The sequence below is a fragment of the Mesocricetus auratus genome, unplaced genomic scaffold, assembly GCF_017639785.1.
Source record: "Mesocricetus auratus isolate SY011 unplaced genomic scaffold, BCM_Maur_2.0 Super-Scaffold_100013, whole genome shotgun sequence".
Lineage (NCBI taxonomy): Eukaryota > Metazoa > Chordata > Mammalia > Rodentia > Cricetidae > Mesocricetus > Mesocricetus auratus.
The window spans coordinates 44,347,825-44,369,252 of NW_024429196.1; the positions used below are offsets into that span (position 1 = coordinate 44,347,825).

The 21,428-nt window shown below is 39.6% G+C and overlaps 1 protein-coding gene across 3 annotated transcripts in view; it reads left to right on the forward strand.

The window, feature by feature from the left end:
• The window catches only part of Aoah (acyloxyacyl hydrolase), a 212,165-nt gene that overhangs the window by 135,602 nt on the left and 55,135 nt on the right, over nucleotides 1–21,428 (forward strand). For all 3 annotated transcript variants that reach the window (XR_005880783.1, XR_005880784.1, XM_040755639.1), the window contains exon 13: nucleotides 9,035–9,117. Coding sequence is in view for 1 of the 3 variants with exons in the window: in XM_040755639.1 (XP_040611573.1) it covers nucleotides 9,035–9,117 (83 nt within the window). In the remaining 2 variants the exon portion in view is untranslated. The remainder of the gene's footprint in view (nucleotides 1–9,034; nucleotides 9,118–21,428) is intronic.

The following is a 21,428-nucleotide window of genomic DNA, read 5'->3' on the forward strand; positions in this document are numbered from 1 at the left end:
TTAGTGAACCAATAATTTTTTCTAAATGACCAGGGTATATTGCATAAAATCTTAGCAGGGATAAAAGATCCATTGAAAGTACAAAATACACCAATACACTTTTGTCTTCCTTTTTTATTTAAGTTAGAAACAAGTTTATTTCACATGTCAATCCCATCTCCCGCTCCCTCCCCTCCTTCTCAATCCTCCCTACCAGGTCCCCCAGTCCCCCACCCAATCTCCACTCTGATCCCCAGGTAGAGTGAGGCCCTCCATGGTGGATCTCCAGAGTCTGTCATGTCATCCAGGGTAGGGTCTAGGCCCTCATGCATTTTAATGTGATAAGGTACAAAAGATTCACTGATACAATTTCAGATTACACATTTCACCTGACAAGTCAGTAAGAAACTACCGGTTGTTAAGTACTGATGTAAATCTAAAACATTTATCCACAGTTACCTAAAATACACATTAAAATGTAACTCTGCTTTCCAGCCACAAGTACACGAGGCCAGAGTTTCTTCAAACACTTTCCCAAAACAAGAGCACATAATGACTCGATGTGGAAGCAATGCATCCTAGCTATTTTCTACTAAGATAGCCATGAAATACATTTGTATATAAAACAAATAAAAGTATGTAGTGAATTCATTACTGATATTTAAACAGAATTAATAAGTAAATGTTTAGTCAAATGTCTTCATAAACAGTGACTAGTGTAATGCATACATACCAAAAACTGTATGCAGGGTCCTCAGTAATTTTAAGAGTGTAAGTGATTGTCATGTCAAAACTTGGCGAACTCTGCTCTAAGGCAGGAGTGAAACAAAGAAACAGCGAGGACAGAGGGTGAGAAGCCCCATTTGTGATCTAGGAACAGAAGACTGAGAAGGGACAGTTCCCCAGACTGGAAAGGTATTTAGAAGGGCTTAGGTAAAGAAAGTGCTTCTGAGGAAGTGACCATCGACCTAATGTTGTTACAGGAAGAGGAAGGCGAGGATACAGGATGTGCAGACTGAGCATGACAGTGGATGCTGAGAGGCACTGAGCCCTGCCAGTACAGCAAGATGAGGTGGGAGGCCAGGCTGCTTGGAGAGTGGGGTCAGGAGGTGAGCTGCTGAACACAGGTGGACTGAGTTTTGGTACAAAACAAAGTGAGTGAGAGCTGGAGGAGAATCATAAACCAGAAAGACTTTTCAAATATAAATTCTGAAGCATTCTTGTAGTGACAGCATGATATGAAAAGCAGAAAGAAAGAGAAAACTAGAAATTAAACCCTAACAAAGGCAAAAAGAGTCAGAATCTAGGCACATGGAAGCACCAGCTTTGGGCTGGAAAAATCACCTATACATAGAATGTATAGCTCCAGCTGAAGGTACTGTCCCCAACACATCCTGCAAATTCTTGCACCTACAATGACTTTCCCAAACCTCCACTTATTTCTAAATTTTCACTTCTTAACTATTCAGAATATGAATATGTTCTGATTTACAAAAAGGTACTGATAGTAAAAATGAACACCCCCTTCATGTGTTCTAATTACATTTCCTCCCAGAGCAAAACGCTGAGATCAATTGGAATAGTGTAATTCCATCCATATGCTTTCTAGGAATTCTCATGCTGACATTTGTACTTAATTAAGCAAATGTACTGTTGCAATTTCCCCATAATGATATGTTGTATATAATATACTAAAAGTTAGGTTTTACTTTAACAATACTTTGAACCTCTTTTACCATTTTTAATAGTACACAGTGTTTCTTAGCATGGTTCCTTTCTTCTGTGGACATTCAACTTATTGTCAGAGTCTCATTATTCCCAATAATACTACAGTGAACATTCTGTACTGCCACTTTATAAATGCATACAACAATTTCTACAGGGAAATTGTTGAATCAAAATGCGTGCATTATTAATTTCATGAACCTTCCAAATTGGGCTAATTAATATTCTCACAGCTAATGTGTGAGAACATGTTTCCCCACATTGTGACAATAAGTATAGTGTCATTTTTCTCTTAGTTTTCTTCCAATCTAACAATATTTCACAGTTGTTCCAATTTTCAGTCTCCTGGTTACTAGGAAGTTTAAGCATATCTCCATAAATATCTGCCCAACTTGGGTGGGCCACTCACCGATTGAGTAGCCACCCCCATTTGTTACTCTCTGCTGTGTGTCAACTCTCACTGCTCAGCAGTCAGTATCTCCTGGTAGCCTCTTCCTATTTGACTGAATGATTCTCACTGAGCTTCTGTTATGTGCTCAATGCCAGCATCACCTGACTTACTATGGCTGTTTACTGATCGTCTTCCAGCCCACCTGCTCCGCATCCAGACAGAGCGTTTCAAAGGCTGAAATCACACAGCTTCATTTTGTAGCCTTAGTGCCTGGCACAATATTCATGATATAGTGGATACTCAGCAGAAGAAATCCAAACCTAGGGATAGAAAAATGGGTTAGTGGTTAATAGTAAACATTGCTTTTGCCAAGGTTTTAAGTTTAATTTCCAGCCCCAACATTAGGCAGCTCATGGCTGCCCTTAACTCCAGCTCCAAGAGATCCAGTGCCCTCTTATGGATTCTAAGGGCACCTGCACTCACATGCATATGCTTACACATAGACACATGCACATACACATAGTTGAACGTAATTATAAAAATAAAACTTAAAAAGAATTGCCAGCCCAGTTCATTATATCATTTTACAGCTGCAGAGTGCTTTACAGTCACAGAGCTCCTTCATATACATTTCTCAGATTGTCCAAATCAAACCAGATTTTCAGGAATTAACATTTCAGGCAAAATGATAGGACAAGGGTAGAGGAGCATAAACAGGCTGAATTGAATTACCAGCTGCATAATGAGAGTTGTGCCAAAGTCAATCAGCATCTCTTTAACCCTTGGACTTCCAAGTGTGTCTTATCAGCAATGTTGTACAAGAATTAGCAACATTCAGTCAACTAGATCACACAATCAGCATGAAAATAGTTGACAACAGATGAGAGGAAATTAGTTTAAAAGACAAATGCTAATTCAATAGCCAAGCATAAAAAATAAAGGAAAGGGCATATTTTTACGGGGTGAATCTGGTCAATATCATACAAATTAAACCTCTCTTTGAAATTCTATAGAGAATGGTATGATTTTACCTACAGAGAGAAGAGGGAAGAGAAAGACAGAGACCTGCCTGCCTCTTCAGAGGAACAGTAGAAAGAGAGAGAGAGTAGGCCAAGCTTGTTTCTTACAGGGACCTTTTGTGCCTACACAGAGCCAGGGCACTGCTTGCCATGCACACTGGGGTGACACACTCTGCCAGGTCCCCTAAGGGAGGGCCAAGGTGTGCCTGGATGCTAGCATCTATTCCTCGAATACTAATTCTACAAGATGACAGAAGTTATTACATGTGTCTTAGTTAGGGTTTCAGTTGCTGTGAAAGGACACCGTGATCATAGGAACTTTTTCTCTCTCTTTTTTTTTCTTCCTGTCTTTCACATCATGCATCTCTATCCCATTCATCTCCCCATCCCTTCATATCCACCCTCTGCCCTTACAACCTCCCCCACAAAATAATATAAAATAAAAATTAAGAGAAAAAAGAGAAGAAAAAGATCAATCTTGTCATGGAAGCTGTAGTGTGACACAGTGAGTCACACAGTAAGCACTTTTGTGTTTGCAAGTGTTCATTGCAGAGAGTCTTAGTCTGGTTCGAGATCTCTGGTTTCTGCTACACCATTGATGCTGGGCCCTCACTGGAACTCCTCTTGGTTGTCCTGCTGTTACCCTGTGTTATGGAAATCCTGCAGTTTTATGTCCGCAGGACTCATCCCTTCACATGCTCCAGCAGATCACAGATGGGGTGGACTAACTCATAACTCTGGTTTGGGGCAGGAATGCTCAGCCTAGTCCTCACCACTAGACTGAGCTCTCCTGAACTGTCCTAGTGAGTTCACCCCTTGCAGTGACAAGCAAGGGAAACGGTGAGGCTGGTTCTCCTGCTTTCACGTCCTCATGGTTGATCTTCCACACCTACAACTTCAGGTGAGCTCTACTGTGTTGCCCAGGCATGGTGTAGGGGCCTTTCTCCTGAGTTGTGCAACTGATGAGGGGCAGGACTAGCTAGCCCCCCTTGCCCCATTATGATCTCAGAGCCAACTCTCCAAACTGCCTCAGGCAGGTAGAGGCCACAGGAGGAACTGGAGTGGTGAGGGACATAAGTGATAAAGATGCAGTCCTTATATATGAATTTCTCAGAAAAAAAATGTAATGCATGAAAAAGTTTGCCAGGACATAACAAATGAGCATTGCTTGAAGCTCAGCACATTTGATTTGTCATAATGACCTCTGATGAACAACTAACACTTTTGGAAAGTTATTGCTGCCCTGCTCTAAGTAGTTCTACTTAAGTCAATACAAGATCATTTTTCATATATAAACCTGTCCTACCTACATTGTTCTTGAAGCTCATTCTTGAGTTTACTTTGTTTTGCTTGATTATTTTCATTAAAATATTTTATATAATATATTTTGATCATAATTTCCTCTTCCCCCAACTCCTTCCAAGTTCTTCCTACCTCCTTACTCACCCAACTTTATATGTATTCTGTCCCTCTCTTTCTCTCTCTCAAAAATCAAAAAAAGAAACCAAATGAAACAAAAGTAAAACACCCCACAAAACTAAAAATCAAAATTAACAGGCAAAAGACCAATAAAGTGGAAAAATGACAAAACAAATCTAAATGAAGTGAAAAGTCCACAAAAAGTACTATTGTTTGTTTTGTGTTGACCAACCACTCCTGGACATTGGGACTGCCCTAGAATATGGTTGATACACCCAGTGACACGCACTGAAGAAAACTGAGAACAGTCATTGTTTTCTAGCCTCATCATGGTTAGCACCCCAGAATTCTCAAATTGCCTCATTAACGCAAATTCAACTCTCCTTGCATAAAGAAAACTCCCCCTTCAGCAAACTTAACTCATAGGTATCTGAGAATATTGCTTTTACCCACTCCCTGCTCCATACTGTCAAGATTCTTGGGATATTCAATTCCTAAATTTTATGAGGGAAATTATTTATTGAAAGAAGACAATATCACTGGTTAGTTAGAATACTCCCAGCACTTAGTGTAAGACTTTAATCCTAAAATTATAGATGCTGCTTTTAGTCAAAAATGTTAATGAATCTATCAGCAATTGGCAAAGATTGACTGTATCTCTAAGACTATTAGCCACGTTATTTACTCTTCATGAGCTGATTATGCCATGAACAAAACAGTATTTTGGTACATAAATTTCATTTTTGGAATTATTAAAAATATATTTATGACTAGATGTTGGTAACAATTACTTTCCTGAAGAAAATGAACACTCTTTATTGACCGTGACATTATTTTAGCATTGAACTCACATCTAATGTCCACTTCCCATATGTTTTCACAAAATATAATAAAGTAGTCAAAACAGAGGGCATAAACCACACAATATTCACTTCAGACTTCTGGCTAAGGGAGCAGCTCAAAAACAAGCACTTTTTTCTCTCCCCAGAAAGCTTTACACTGAGAACAGTAAATGAATTCATCCACAAGGATAAAGACTGTAGGAAGACTCAAAAGCTAGAGAGTGTGGGCAGCCAGAAAGAAGCTGGTCAGAGGGAATGCCCACCAGCAAGCTCAGTTTACATGGTAAAACCCCTGGGTACTGGAGGGTTATATATACAGGGTGCTGGGGAAAGGGAGGTGAATGATAAAAGAAGAAATACTGGTGTTCAGGTGACTGAAAATGCAGGTTTTCTGATCCCTTAACTCTACACAGGTGGGCAACTTTGCTACCTGGGAGATAGACCAGAGTTTTGTCCTTCAGAGAGGCTTCAGTCAGGGCCTCTGAACCAGGAGACTCCTCCACTCAACCCTGGTGTCAGCAATCTAGCATATAATCTCACGACTACAGACCAGACAAACCTTCCCAAGCAATGTGAACAGATCCAGAGGAGAGTGCCAATGTCACTAAGAGCCAATGTTCTAGTTTAATCTCCAGTGCTGTGATAAAAAACACCCAGTAACAAGCAACGGGAGAAAGGGTTCACATTTGCTGAAAGTTCCAGATTAGTGTCCCCCACTGTGGGAAAGAGGGTGACAGGAACTCAGAGCTGCTTGTTTTGCCACACTCGCAGTTAAGAGCAGAGAGAAATCAATGCCTGTGGGGATGGGATGCTGCTTGTTTCTCTTCTCCACTCTTACACAATTGTGTCTAGGGGGTATTGTCACCCACAATGGCTGAGGTTTCCAGCATCAGTCAACTTAATTAAGAGAATAGCTCACAGACATGTGCATAGGCCAGCCAAATACAGACAGTCCCTCAGACCCAGACAGAGCATCATACAGCCAAAACCATACACAGTGAGGACATTTGGCAGCCCATTAGCAGTTGACTAGGTTGTAGGAGGCTCCAATGTTCCAACACAATCAAGCAACCCAAGATCATCAGACATCTGACAAAATCTCAAACATGGAAGCCAAGACGGGAAAGGAGAGGGAAAGGACTAAAAGGAAAATTTGTTTTTTATTTCTATTTTTTTTTGAGATTTTTCAATTTTTATTTCATGTGTGGGGGTGTTTTGCCTGCATATATGTCTGTGCGCTGTGTAACAGAAGTGCCTGGGGAGGCCAGGAAAGGGCCTCACATCCTTTGGAACTGGAATTATCAAAGGTTGTATGCTGCCATGTGCATGCTAAAAACTGAACCCCAGTCCTCTAGAAAAGCAATCAGTGCTCTTATCCAGCAAGCCATATCTCTATCATCAGAAAAACTTTTTAAAATTGATAATAGATTCTTCTCACATGCAATACATCCCGACCAGTTTCCCTTCACTCCACTCCTCCCAGCTACCTCCTATCTCCCCTCTCCCCCAGATCCACACCCCCTTTGTTTCCTTCAGAAAAAAAGAACTCTAGTATCATACTTAGCAAAATAGCTACAATCCATAACTACAAGTAGCATCTTCAGAAAGATAAGATATTACAGCCCTAAAATGAGAACATAAAAAATTAAAGGACAATTTAATGAACAAACTACTTCTAAGTTATGCCAGTAACATTGATTTATAGTAGGATTGGAAGGTGAAGTTGAGAACATAGGCTTTGAGCACAATATTAAAAATGACTGGGATAGTGGGCAGCCCTGGTTCTTTTCACCATTAAGGGTGATATTGGCTATAGGTTTGTCACATGTATCTTTTATTACACTGAGGAAATGTCCCCTCCTGTCCTGCTCTCTCTAGGATTTTTATTATAAAGACATATTGGATTTTGTCAGAAGCTTTTTCTACAGTTATTGAAATGATCATATGATTTTTGTTTTTCATCCCACTTTGTGGTTTATTACATTTAATGATTTTAGTATGTTGAACCATCCCTGCATCTCTAGGATAAAACCAGCTTGGTCATGATGGATAATATTTATTATGTATGCTTGTATTCAATTTGTAGCTTTCTATTGAACATTGTTGAATACATGTTCATCAGAAATGTTGACCTATAATTTGGACAGGGTTGGTTGTTGTGGTGGTTTTTTGTTGTTGTTGTTGGTGGTGGTGGTGGTGGTGGTAGTGATAGTGGGTTTGTGGTGGTGTTGTTGTTCTTTGGTTTGGGTTTTGGTTAGTTGGTGGTGGAGAAGTAATGTATTTACCTGTTTTTTTTATATTAGTACAAAACTGGCTTCATAGGAATTTGGGGACTACTCCTTCTGTTTAATTTCTTCTCCTATCTTCCTTTCTTTCTTTCTTTTTTGAATGGTCAAGAAGTATTGTTTGTAGGTCTTCCTGAATGCTACTTCCAATGCATCCTGAAAGCCCAAACATGATTCATATTTACATTTCTGAAGGATTTGAAACTGTTGGCAAGTACTATAATACAATGAATATGATTTCCATAATGTTTGAAAATAAAGGATGATTATATGTAAGGCTGTTAAATATGAACTTATGAAAATGGAGATGCATTTTAAGAGTAATGGAATATTTATGAGTTAACTTATCATTCATTAGTTTATATATAGTCTTGTTTTGAAAAGAATTTTAGGAAGTCTATAAAATTACAGGCAACATAACATTAAGTTACACTCATTAAATTAAAAATCTTGGCAAAATAAATAGAAAATCAAAGATAATACAAAAGGGAGCCAAAAAATTTGCTTAAAATGTCTATAATTATAACCCAATACTGTTGTCAAATTTGTCTCCAAGCTATGTGTCCATTAATATTAGACTCAGCTCCAAGTTGGAAAGACTTAACATGAGTTTACTTTCCTCACACAGAAGAGCTCTGAGACATTCAGTTTACAACTGGTGTTGAAGTTCAATTCCACCCAGTCATTCAGGGGACACAGGCTCCTCCAACTCACCTCTGTCCCTTTCAACAGTCCAAGACAGCAACATTCCTATTCTGGGCAGCAGAATGGAGGTATGGAATGAGGAAAGAAAGAGCAAGAGTTACCTTCCAAGTATTCCCTAATGAAGATTATTAGGAATTGCCACTGTGCAATTCTAGTTCTATTGCATCCATCAGGGACTAGTGACAAAGACACTAGGCACAAGGGAAACAGGGAAATAGAGTTATCATTATATGTGGACACGAGTGCTTCTACAAGCTCTGCAACACAGACTTGAATACAGAAGAGAGCAGATCCAAGGCAAAAGCATCTTCCACAGCATCACAGCAGCCAAGAAAGGGAATGTGCTCCACTTTCAAATAGCAGAATGGTAAATATGAATGGTTACTGAAGAAATTGCAGCAACGCTTGGTGGGAAGATTTGAAAGGTATGGCTTTGCCAGGATCTGTACAAAAGCAAAACTTTGATATCATCAATATCACCATTCCCATAAGGATGTGCCTTTTGTTAACACAACAATGCATTCACAATGTAAAGAAATTGTGTCAGTGAAGCTTATATTTGCTGAGCTCATTTTTATTGCATTTCTAAAATCACCACAGAAACATGTTCCTTTTAATGTCATAATTGAGTATTTTAATATTGAATATATGCTTATATATTTGTTGCAGAATTGAAGAAAAATCTATTTACCATCGTTTGAGGAAAAGAAACCATTGCAATCACAGGGACTACCAGAGTATCTCCAGAAATGGTGTGTAGCCTGTCACTTATGTCTTCACCAAAGCACTGTAAGAATTGACTTTATTTGGAAATACCACCAAAATTAGCATTAGATAACCAGAACAATGTGAAGTCTCCTTTCCAGCAACACTGCCCTTTCTGAGCATAGTGCTCTGGCCTTCCAGCCATTTACACACAGAAAATGGAAACAGAATGGAGACAAAGGAATATGGAGGCCAGCTCAGTCACCCAAAAGTGAAAACAGTTCTAGTAATTTTAAGCCAAATTCTGGGATACAAATCTCAAGAAGTATGACCTAAATGATCCTCACTTAAACAAGGGCAAACCAAGGTCACTGCAAAAGCTCTATTCTTCCCATTGGTGCATTCTTTCATATTTCTGCAGAGGTCAGAGTTTTGTTTTACTCATGTGAGTCTCTACCCTCCACATTGTACTAGGAGGTGGTATACTGCTTCAAAATGTCCATAAGACCATTTCTTAAGAAGCCACAGCCTGGATAATGCAATGAGTTACCATCTCTCACTGACTAAAGATATGGAGAAATTATCCAAGGAGTGTGGATTTTAACTAACTGTGTTACCTAAAAACAATGTATCTCTTAAATATTCTACATGAAATGAATGTCCCACTTTTCTAAGAATGACAAAAATGTTTTAGTCAGTAAATAGTAGATGGCATTTACTGAGCTCCCACAAAATGCTGAAAAACATATTTCAGTATATGTATATTTATATATATTTCAGTTAATCCTTTCCACAATAAACACTGTCAGCAGGTATTATTATATTTCCTCAGAACTAAGATAGAATTGATTGCAATCACTCTGGAATTGTTAAAGTAGAAATGGGAAAGAAAACTTACAATTTACACACTGGCTATAGTACTCAACTCAATTACCCAACATGTTAAAACATTTTTCTCAGAATGAGGAAAGTATGAGGCTATCCAACCTTGCTGCAGCTCAGAAAAGGGAGACATGGACATGTCAAGAGCTCTATTCCAGGTCACAGAGATCGCAAGTTACATGACTGAAACTTCTGCCCACCTTACCTAACACCACTGAGACACCAGTGAAGGTCATGCCTCCACTGGCCTGTCATCTGCAATGATCTACACAGAAAGGTTAGCCTCGCTCTACATGTGAACACAACTAGTAGGGAGTGGACAGTGCACATAAAAGCTTCTTGTGAATCCCTGTAGATACAAGCCCTTCCCTATACTTCTCTACTTTGGTGAGAGACTCAATGAGCCCTCAGTGCTACAGTGACAGAATGGGAAAAAGCATAGGCTCATTTCTATGGAATATTATGCAACTTAAGGAAATTATGTCTAATAATCTATTTTTAAGCCAAAAAGATAAACTATAGATAAAAAGAAAATTAGACCATGAAATTAGGTATTATAGCTCAACTTTTACCACACTTTTAAAAATAAATGGGGGAAGGCTATATCTAAGAGGAAATATTAGTAGAACATGCCCTAAGATGGTTGTTTGAGAAATTTTTAGTGATTCTTTGTTTTCTTCCTTCCAACTCTACTTTTCTGAATTGTTTTACTTTTTTATACAAAACAAAGCAAAAACCTAGAGAGAAATTGAGTCTAGAAAGAGTAATGGGGTGAAGGTATACAGTTAAGGCAGGGTGATCATTAATCCTGAAATCCACAAGAGAGAAAACTGTTCTACAATTCTGAGCCAATTTTGAAGCAAGTTTTAATTAAATACTGGTCAGGAAGATGGAGTCTGTCCAGGTCCACCCCTGGGTTCCCAGGGAATGGCAATGAGTCACGTTTTGCAGAAGTTCAAAAAGCCAAAACTCATAATTCACTACTGCATTTCTCATTAGGTTCAATCAGGGGCAAGCATACACCCTGATGTATTTCCTGCCTATGTACCTCCTGGCTATATGTGATCAAGCACACCCAGTATAGTTAGTTCTAACAAACTTGTTTAGGAGCAAAACCATGTGCCTTGTTATTTCGCAAGTACGACAGCTCCTAGCATTCCACGAAGTTATCTTTTCATTGGGCAAGTGGGGCTTACCTGTAAACACTGGATAAGCAGTCTGACTCTTCAGGCATGCACACTATAATTGTCCTCTGAAGACCCAGATATACTAACATTGCTTTCCCACCCAAAATGATGGCCTTTTGTAAAAACCATGAAGATCAGAGTGAGATATTCCAAAAAGTACCCCTGGCAACAAAGAGTAGCCAGTTGTACTTGTGCATACTGCTGTTTTAATAACATATATTCCTTTAAAAATCCAGGTTGTCCAGAGCAAAAGGCAATGGGGAGGTAGGAAACAGGACTCATCACAAAGAAATACATGGTGAATTCAGAGGAAAATCTCAGCTTCTGTCAGTCCAGCAAATAGGAGCTGGTGGGGGTATTCTTTTTCTTCAATTTATGTTCCTCAGAATTATACAAATGTTCACCTTGTCTAGAATTATTGCTTCTTTGAATATGTTTCTCATCAGATCTTCTAAGAACATAATTCTAAAAGGATATTTTTAGTTTCCCATAGTTACCATTATCTAATGTCCTGGTTTTATTCTCCAGCTCCTCTTCCTATTTTCTGTTGCTTTTCCTTGCTGTGCATTTTCTTTTGATATTATGCAGCATGTAACCTGACTGCCCACACCAAGTTATTTCAATTACTCCCTAAGGTTTTTATTAGATATAGGAAAAGTCAGCTTTCCACATTCTGCATATTTATGGCTGCATTTACTTTTCAGAACCAGCAAGAAAGATAAAAGGAGGAGGAATAGTTGAATGGAATATTAAAGAGTTTCTTTAAATTGTATAATAAGAATTAAAGAAACAGCTCCTATTTTCATCTTGACTGCCATACAAAAGATCTTTACAGTGTCTGTCAATATGTATAGAGCATTTTAGAATGTGAAGATTTGGAGTCACTGTGATTCTGGGGATAGTGCTCTGATAAGAGACTTAGGAAGCAACAGTCCCACCCCATCTTCTCCATCATCAGAAAAGGAGAGGGTCTGCAGTGGCCCTTTCAACTCAAACGTACTGGAACAGACAGGGCAAGAGGTGGCCAATGCACTGCAAAGAACAGGATCAGAGTGCTGTGTGTTGACTGGTCCCTCACCTTACCTCTCAGAGATGGGAAGTGAGATTCAAGGAACAAAGAACAGAGGCCTCTCCTACAAAACCTTTCCTTGAAAAATAAAATATGACTGACTTTGGGATTGGACCTGGGAAGTGATATCAGAATCTCATCTGGGGAGGCCTAGATGACAAGCCAGCTTGCGTGGGTCATCTTCACTCCATTCTCTCTTGGACAGACGTAACATCCAAAGTTACTGTGGTAGGAGAGAAGACTTGGCTTGGCTTCTGTAAACCTAGCTTCCCACCATGTTATTATTGTGTAAGTAACATAAAACCTGGGGACTGTTTGACCCAGATAGGCAACCACACATAAGAGAAATAACATAAACATACTTGAGTAGAGAGGTGGGCAGCTAGAGGATCAAGAAACACAACTTCCTAGCCGGGCGGTGGTGGCGCACACCTTTAATCCCAGCACTGGGGAGGCAGAGGCAGGCAGATCTCTGTGAGGGCCAAAAGGAGGTGGAGCTGAAAAATGGCCTTGGCTGCATGAGCCCTTGACCATGCTGAGGGCTGAAGCTTAATACACTGGAGGAGAATTGAGCTTGAGATGTCATTCTGTCTCCAGCAAAGAGCTCATCCCTCAAAGACTAGACTATCAGGGAGGTAATACCCAGCTGTGGAGGCTGTCATAGAAACTGTGGTACCGTAAACCATCTGCCATACCCATGCTACAGTACTCCACTCCTCTGTTCTGGTTATTTGTCAGTGCTAAAGTTGAGGTTTCATGGACTTAGGGTTGGGTCATTTACTTTAAGTCTAGCTCCCAGCTGGACAGGAATCAGAAGGCATGTGAGGCCAGTAACAATATGTTTAACACTGACCTTAGTATTGCTAAGCAGGGACTTGCCCACCCAACACTTTTTCTTTAACCTAAAAGGTCTCAAGTGAATTTTAACCTTTGAAGAGGATTAAAGCATGGATAGTGATCCTTTACAACTAGAATGCAATCATTTTTCCCTTTAATACAGTGGTTCTCAACCTTCCAAATGCTGCAACCTTTTAATACATTTCCTCATGTTGTGGTGACCTCCAACCATAAAATTATTTTTATTGCTACTTCATAACTGTAATTTTGCTACTGTTATGAATCATACTGTAAATAGCTGTGTTTTCGAAGGGTCCAAGACCCCCCCAAAGTGGCTGAGACTCACATGTTGAGACCACTGATTTAATATCAAGGACAAGAACCATTCTGAGATAGCGCCCCATAAGATGACCGTTATAAAAAAACAAACACAAAACAAAACCCTAATGACAAGTATTGGCTAGGACATGGAGAAGTAAGAATTATGTATTATGGGAGGGAATATAAAGTCTTCTCTCTATTATAGAAGGCAGCATGATTCCTTTAATTATGAAAACTTGAATTACTGTATGACTGATCAGCCCATTTGTGAATATTTGTTTAAGGTAATTAAGAGCAGGGTCTCAAAGAGGTGCTGGCATTGCCTTCTTCATTATTTCATCATTCATAGCACCCAAGATGTGGAACAAGGCTAAATGTTCCCCAGCATGTAAATGGTTGGAGAAAATATGATGTGTAAATGCAATATAATACTATTCAGACTTTGAGGAAGAAGAAAACACTGTCTTACCCAACAACACAAATGAACCTCAAAGCAGTGGCTTTTATGAAGCATGTACAGTATTCAAACTCCAAGAAGAAAAGAGCAATTTGGGACCAATGGGGGTGATAAAAGCATATTTTAAATAGAAGTCCATAAGTTATCTTCTGAAGTAAATAAGACTCCTTTGCTTTAAGAAAACAGTCCTTAGTCCTGGGTCTCAATTGCCTAACAGTACAGCTCACAGCCACAGAGAAAAACACTCCGTGGGTTTATGGAGTGCTCATGGACCCTCCTAACAGATGCCAAGCTTGACATAATCTTTGCACTGGCAATCTTCCTCATTCTGTTTTTGCAAGTCTAGTAAAACTCTTGTGTAAGCACCTGGATTAGAAGGCTTTGCTTGCAGAAATGCTAAAATATTTAAGACATGTTTTTCCATGAGATGAAGCTTCTCACCACAGAGGGAAAAGGGGTTCCCTTCCTGTGCACCCACTACAGAGAAAGTGGAGAGCCGAACCCCTGTGAAAAGCCTAGATTAGTCACTGAAGATTGTAAACTGTTAAAGTTTGCTTTTGCAGCTTCACCCACCTACTGTACCCACCGGGATCCTTGCTGCAAAGCTAATTTGGTCATGAACCTCTCATGTTCTCTGCCAACACTACAAACTCCACACTCTGAACAAACTTCACTTGGAGTGTTCCTTGCTCTGGGTTTGGTGAAACCCTCTGGAGACTGGGAGTGAATGGAAGAGATCTAGAGAAGATAGGGAATGAACAAAAGCCAGGCCAGCCTGGGAAATTCGGACCATGGTCATCAACATAAGCACTTGACATGTGAGTCTGACAATCTCAGTTCAGTCTCAGGAACCAACAATGGAAAAACAGACCTTTACACACACAATGGGACACCCCTACTTACACACACACACACACACACACACACACACACACACACACACCACAAAAAGTTTAAAAATAAATTGTACTTAAGAAAAAGAAAGTGTTGGGAAGACTAGGTCAACAGAGTTTGGAGGAGAAAGACTGGAACGGGGAGGGTAAAGGGTGTTGTAGAATACCCTTTATACTACATGAAGATGTGTCACTGTGATTGGTTTATTAAAAAGCTAAATGGCCAATAGCTAGACAGTAAGTATATGAAAGACTGCTGGACAGAGAGAATGCTGGAAAGAAAGGGGGAGTCACCAACCAGATGCAGACGGAGCAAGACATGCAGGAGGAGAAGTAAAAGCCATGAGTCATATGGCAACAAGTAGACAAATTGAAATGGATTAATTTAAGTTATAAGAGATATGGTGACAAGTCTAAGCTATAGGCCATTTAGCTTTTTGTTAAACCAATCACACAGTGTAAAGGAACATTTCCTCCTTTTTGGTTTTTGGATATATTTTGTGGTCTGGTGGCCCAAAGAAAAATCCATCTACATAAGGGAGAATTCCTCAGAGGGGCTGAGGAAGGAAGCTCTGGGTTCAGATGAATGTGGTGGGAGTGGGGGGCAACAGAGGAATTTCCCATAGAATGGGAAACTGTCCTTGACAGCTATGTGATGAGACAGTTCAGCAGCGCTTGATTGGCCACTGAACTGTGTTCTCTTGGCACACCCCTAGCCTTGAGTTAGGGTAGAAAGATAGGAAAATTCGAGGACGAGGACAAAGAAGCGAGGTCAACAGGACAAAGAAGAGGTGGCTCTGGTGTGACAGTTAGACTGGATCAGAGTCAAGACTTATTACATAGCTCAGCAAATTGCCTTCAAGGGGCCAGACTCCTGTTTTTGAGGAAACTCTGTCTCTTTATCTCGCTCTCTGTATCTGTCTCTCTCTGTGTCTCTCTGTCTCTGTCTCTGTCTGTCTGTCTGTCTGTCTGTCTCTCTCTCTCTCTCTCTCTCTCTCTCACACACACACACACACACACACATTTATTGACAGTCACAAAACATGTGTATTGACCTCGTGTGACCTATGGACAATAAGAATTTCTTAGATCTTTCTGACCTTAGGTTTTTCTATCACTAGCATTCCTTTCTATAAACTTGTACAGAGGCACCTCATTAACTACTTTATAATTTACCTTATTAAAGAAATAAATTATTAAGGAGGCCTGCTTGTATGTGAAAAGAAACATTATAGTAGGAGTGGAGGGGGGTTGACTGGGAAGAGGGGAAGAAAGGGGAGCTTTGAGTAGGATGTAAAAACAAAAATAAATAATTGTTTTTTAATTTTAAAAAATCACTAGCTAAGAATATCAAGATATTTTTACCTAATCTTTTGAATTCAAACAGTTGTTCTATACTTTGAACAATGTAACTTCAAAAGTCACATACACTAGATTTTTTTTTTATGTCATTTAGCACTTTTTCCACAAACACCTTAGCTACTCTTGGGTGTGCACTTCGGTCCTTTTCTTAAACAATAAAAGCCATTTTTACTGTTAATACTGACCTATCTTGAATTTTTTCTGTGGGGTTAGTCTATATCCTGGCTTCACCTAGAAAGCTGTCTCTAAAAAGAACCCTCAGACTGAACAGCCGGCAACAGTGAGCTGTGACTCCTGCTGTCAGTGACACATCACCAGCAGACAAGGTGTCCATGAGCATAGATTACAGGATCATATCTGCAAACCACACAAAAGACAACTCACTTTTCTTTCCCTCCAGAGTAAAACCTGGGTAGAAGTAAACCCTAAATTCATGGCAGTGATTCCCCAGGCCTTCATTAACCCTAATGTTTGAATGCCACTCTGCAGCAAACCTAAAGGACTTAAAAAGGCCTTTGTGTAATATATATATATATATATATATATATATATATATATATATATATATATATAGAGAGAGAGAGAGAGAGAGAGAGAGATAGCCAGGTCCTAACCCATTTTATCTAGCTTTGTAACCTGAGGCACATCTTCAAAGGAAGCCCCATTTTTCTATATGTAAAGTTAGAGCACTGAATGAGATGAATCTCAACTTCATATAAATTCTAAGATTCTGAAATTCTAGATCAGAATGTTTTGTTTTTCATAATGCTTTCTTGACTTTCAGACTTGTTCTGTTTTTTAGAGATTGGATCTCACTAAGCAACCCTGGCATGCATCACCACATCCATCAACTCATTTTTTTTTCATCTTATGTGTCGCTAATACTTAAAACTCTGGGGAATTTACATTAAAAAACCCACCTTCCTGTTCCTGTTGGAAGATGATCAGTTGTGGCACTGTGGCTGCTGCTATCAGTTGGAGCTAGGGAGTTGGTCCCTAGGACAGAACACTGGACTCCATCACAGGGGGAATGGCTGTCTGCCTCTGCAGCCACTCTAGTTCCACTCTTCTCCCATCACAGGACCTGAGACTGCTTCAAGAGAATGCAGAGCAAGGACCCCTGTTCACTGTGTCTCTCCTGGTAACCTTCCCATAACTTGTTTTCCCAAAACAAGAGCACAAATATCTCCATCTATAACCTATGATGAATTATTAAGTCCAAATTCCTGCAAACCCTCCAGGGTACTCATTCCCAAGTGCTCAGCCTGTGCATGCACAGTGTACATACTATTAAACATCTATTTATTTCCTCTTGTGAATCCATCTTTGGCCAGTTTATTACTCCTAGACCCTATATCAGCTGAGCAGGCAAAGGGTGCTTTTTCTTCACTTAGATACCACAGGGTGACCAGCAGGAGTGGGAAGCTGTTTCTGAGGGGGCAGGAACATCTTAATAAGAATAAGCATGAGAATAGCCACCTTGTGGTAAGAGACATCTGATGGAAGGATTGTGCTTTGCCAGTAAGCAAGGGCATGGTCAAGGCTCATTCTGGGCCCAGAAGCACCACACAGGTCTTGCTGCACACAAGGGAAAACAGGATCCTTTTTCCTGTTGCCTGGATAATCATGTTTCACCCAGAACCTGAGACCATTATCCAGGGATCAACTTTCAGGCCATCCTTAGAGAGTGGTGTTTGGGTGTGAATTTATTACATGCATGTGTTCTAGCAAACAATGCTATGCACTCTGTTCTCAGTGAATCCACAAAGAAACTATTTTGCAGATAGGGAAAATGGGGCTCAGAAAAGTTACATAACATACCATGATCCATTACCTCATCAATGACAGACTTTTAGCCATGTCTGTCTCCTACTGTAGGTCACATTCTCAGCAATACCACCCTGTCCCTTTCTGGATTCTGACTTGAAAAATCATCATCTTTCTGTCTTGGATTGTCTTGGCAACCCAAAGTGAATTGTCAGCATTAGATACCTTAACATAACACTTCTGAGCCAATTCTCTTTGTCTCCTTGGAAAGGAATAAAATCAAGAAGAAGGGGATAAAGAGACAAACTATAATTGACCTACAAAAAGTACTATTGCAGGCTAAGCTGAATTCAGTTACACACATAAGGGCTCCTTATTTTTAGACCTCCCATGATCTCTATTCTGGAACAAAATAGGTTTTGTACCTTAAGCTAACTGAGCTTCTGGTATTGTATTTTTGCCAAAAATAATTGCATAACTCAAGTTTAGTCATGAGGAAACCTTAAGACAAACCCCAAACTGAAATTCACTTAAAAAGAATTGGTCAGTAGCATTCAAATTTGTCAAGGTCATAAAGACAGAGGCAGAGCAATCTATCCAAATTAAAGAGGCCTGAAAGCCAGGTACACTGAATTACACGAAGGCCAGAGAGTGGTCATCGGTGACATTTAAGTTACATATTTAGATTAGACAACAGTATTGTACTCATATTGATTTTGATCATTACAATTATTATAGACGTGTATACGTGTATAGAAATCTAGGTAAATAATGTGTGAAGATCTTTGTCCTATTATCATATTATTTTACTAATTGTTTCAAAATGAAATGTCTATATAATACCTTCAAAAGCCACTGGAGGGAAGCTCTGAGGTCGTTGGTGTCATACGGAAATAGGACTCTAGGAAATACGTGGGTGCGCCACTACTGGGTTGAGCATTTGATCACAACTCACAACCTTGAAAGGTGATGGCAGAGATCATTTATAGCAGAGCATTTAGGACATTTCTGTTTGGAGAGCCTGACATAGTGTGGCCACAGTAGTAAGTCTTCAGTATCCAATTTTAAATACTCCATCTGAAAACAATGTGATATAGAAGCACTCAATGCCTACAGGCCAAAATTTTGTTCTCACAAGACTCCAATGTATCTCCAAGATACAGTATTTAATGTATTTAATAATAATAATAGGAACTTTTAAGAAAAACACCCCAATATGACACATATCATATAAGGGAACCAATCCCTCTTTAACTATATATTAGCTTTTCACCATGTTTAGTACTTACAAGAGTTTGGAATACAAAGAATCTTTAACCAATGGAAATGTTCTTATCAAATTGGAACTATTTCTTTGGATTTATTCACACAACCTTGTGATGGTTAGTATTAACGGGCAACTTGACAAAATCTAGAATTATCTGGAAGATGAGCTTCTTTCTGGTCATGTCAAGGTTTAGGGTGTGTCTTCATTCCATTAATTGAGATTGGAAGACCCATCCATTATGGGTGGCATCATTCCCTAGGCAGGGGATCCTGGATGAGTGGAGAAAGAGAGCTAAGCATTTGCATGCATGCATTCATTTTCTCTGCGCTCTTGATTTTGGATGTAGTGTGACTAGATACTTCAAGTTCTTGCTGCCTTAACTTACCGAGCATGAAGATCTATGCTTTGAATTGTGAACTAAAACAAATCCTTCTCCCCAAATTTGCTTTTGTCAGAGTATTTTATCACCTCAACAACAGCAACAACAACAAAAAAAAGAAACTAAGACAAATCTGTATAGGTAGGTGCAGGGCTCATGACAGTAACCATGTAAAGAATTACGGCTCTGTTTTTTTGTCAATTTTTTCACTAAGTTAGGATCAGCACACCTGAATTTCAAATATTTTGCTTTAAATGAATGTACTTGTCAGTGTTCTGAGGTATTAGGGCATCTTCTTTCAATAATCTGCTTTGTTCAGAGCTATCTGCTATGTCTATAGACAGCTTAAATGAACTTGGGGGTTTTGTAATCTTAGATGTGCCTTGTCTTCTCACCTTCATTTTCTTCCTGTTCAATACTACAGTGGGTTCTAGAAATCAAAGGATGAGAAAAGTAAAGGCCCCACCTTAATGGAGAGCATAACCAAACAGGAAAGAGACAAACAAGAAAGGAATTAAAGTTCTGTGAGAATGTCACTGGGGCAAAAGTAAGTTGCAGCCTCTGGGGGGTGTGAAACACTTTAACTCTGAAGACATAGAAGATTTCACAGTAAAGTTAAGATTTGAGCAGTATCTAAAAGGTGCAAGGAGATGGTGAGTAGGGGATGGGGGCTGAGAACAAATGGCTTTGGGGAGAAGCAGAGCTGTCGCTCTATCAACCCAGGTGAAGAGCGCTTGTGAAGATGTGTCTCTAGGAGGTAGATAACAGTCACAATTGGAAGCATATGCTACCTTATCCAAATATTTTTAGGGAATCTGTCTTGTGTGTGACTGAAACATTTGTAATGTAAAGCAGTCCCAGTAGGGGAAACACTACCAGGAATTATTACAACAAACGGTTGTTAAATGATGGGGATCTGGGTCTCGAGACTTCTGTTTATTGCAAGCAAACAATTTTAGAAGAGAGGAAATGTAAAATTCTCATTTTTTCAATTAATCTTTCTTCTGATAATGCTTGATGAATTATAAAACTGTAAGAAAAATCTACATCATTTGAAATCTAGTTTTTGTGGGGAAAGAAAGTTGGCAGAGGATATGCAAGCATGGTCTACTAGAATACCCATGAAATAAACTGGAGAAAATTAGGTAACAATAGCAGACAAGGTGAATGGTCCCTGGATAGCTCTAGCTTTAAAAAAAAAAAAAAGAAACAGGGAGCCTCACAATAGGGACCAGAGTGCATTCCAGAGTAATTGGACGGTTGGAGGAATCTCCCACTCACAGGGAGAGGGAGTAAAGCAGCAGATGGCAGCTGCCGTGGCTTAAGGCAAGCTCAGAAAATCTGCACTGCACTGTCAGTAATGGACATTTTAAAGATCAGGAAGGGACTGAGGAAATGTTTCAGTAGGTAAGAGGATTTGCTCTGCAAGCATGAATGCTGTGTTCAAAACCCAAGTACCCATGTAAAAAGCTAGATATGATTGTTTGTGTCTGTAACCACAGCATTCAGGAAAGAGACAGGTAGATCCCAAGAGCTTGTTGGTCAGGCAGGCTAGACAAAATGATCTGGTTCAGTGAGACACCTGCATCAAAGTAATTAAGCAGAAAATGGTAGAGGGAACCTCCAGTATCCACCCCTGGATCCACTTTCGTACACACATACACACATACCTACACACTCACACATGTATACCACATACAAAAGAGCATGAAATGAGGGCATATCCAGACAAAAGGTGCTGGATGTTTCACTGGCAAGAAACATAAAGAAAACCCTGTATTCCTAGAACTCTGCATCATTCTGCAACAGCCACAAGGTGCCATTTTTATAAGACCCTTGCTTTATGGTGGCTTGGTGGTCCAAGCGCCCCCAATAACCACATGTGTTGGAAACTCATAGCAAGTGTCACAGCAATATATGGTAAAACATGTTCATCA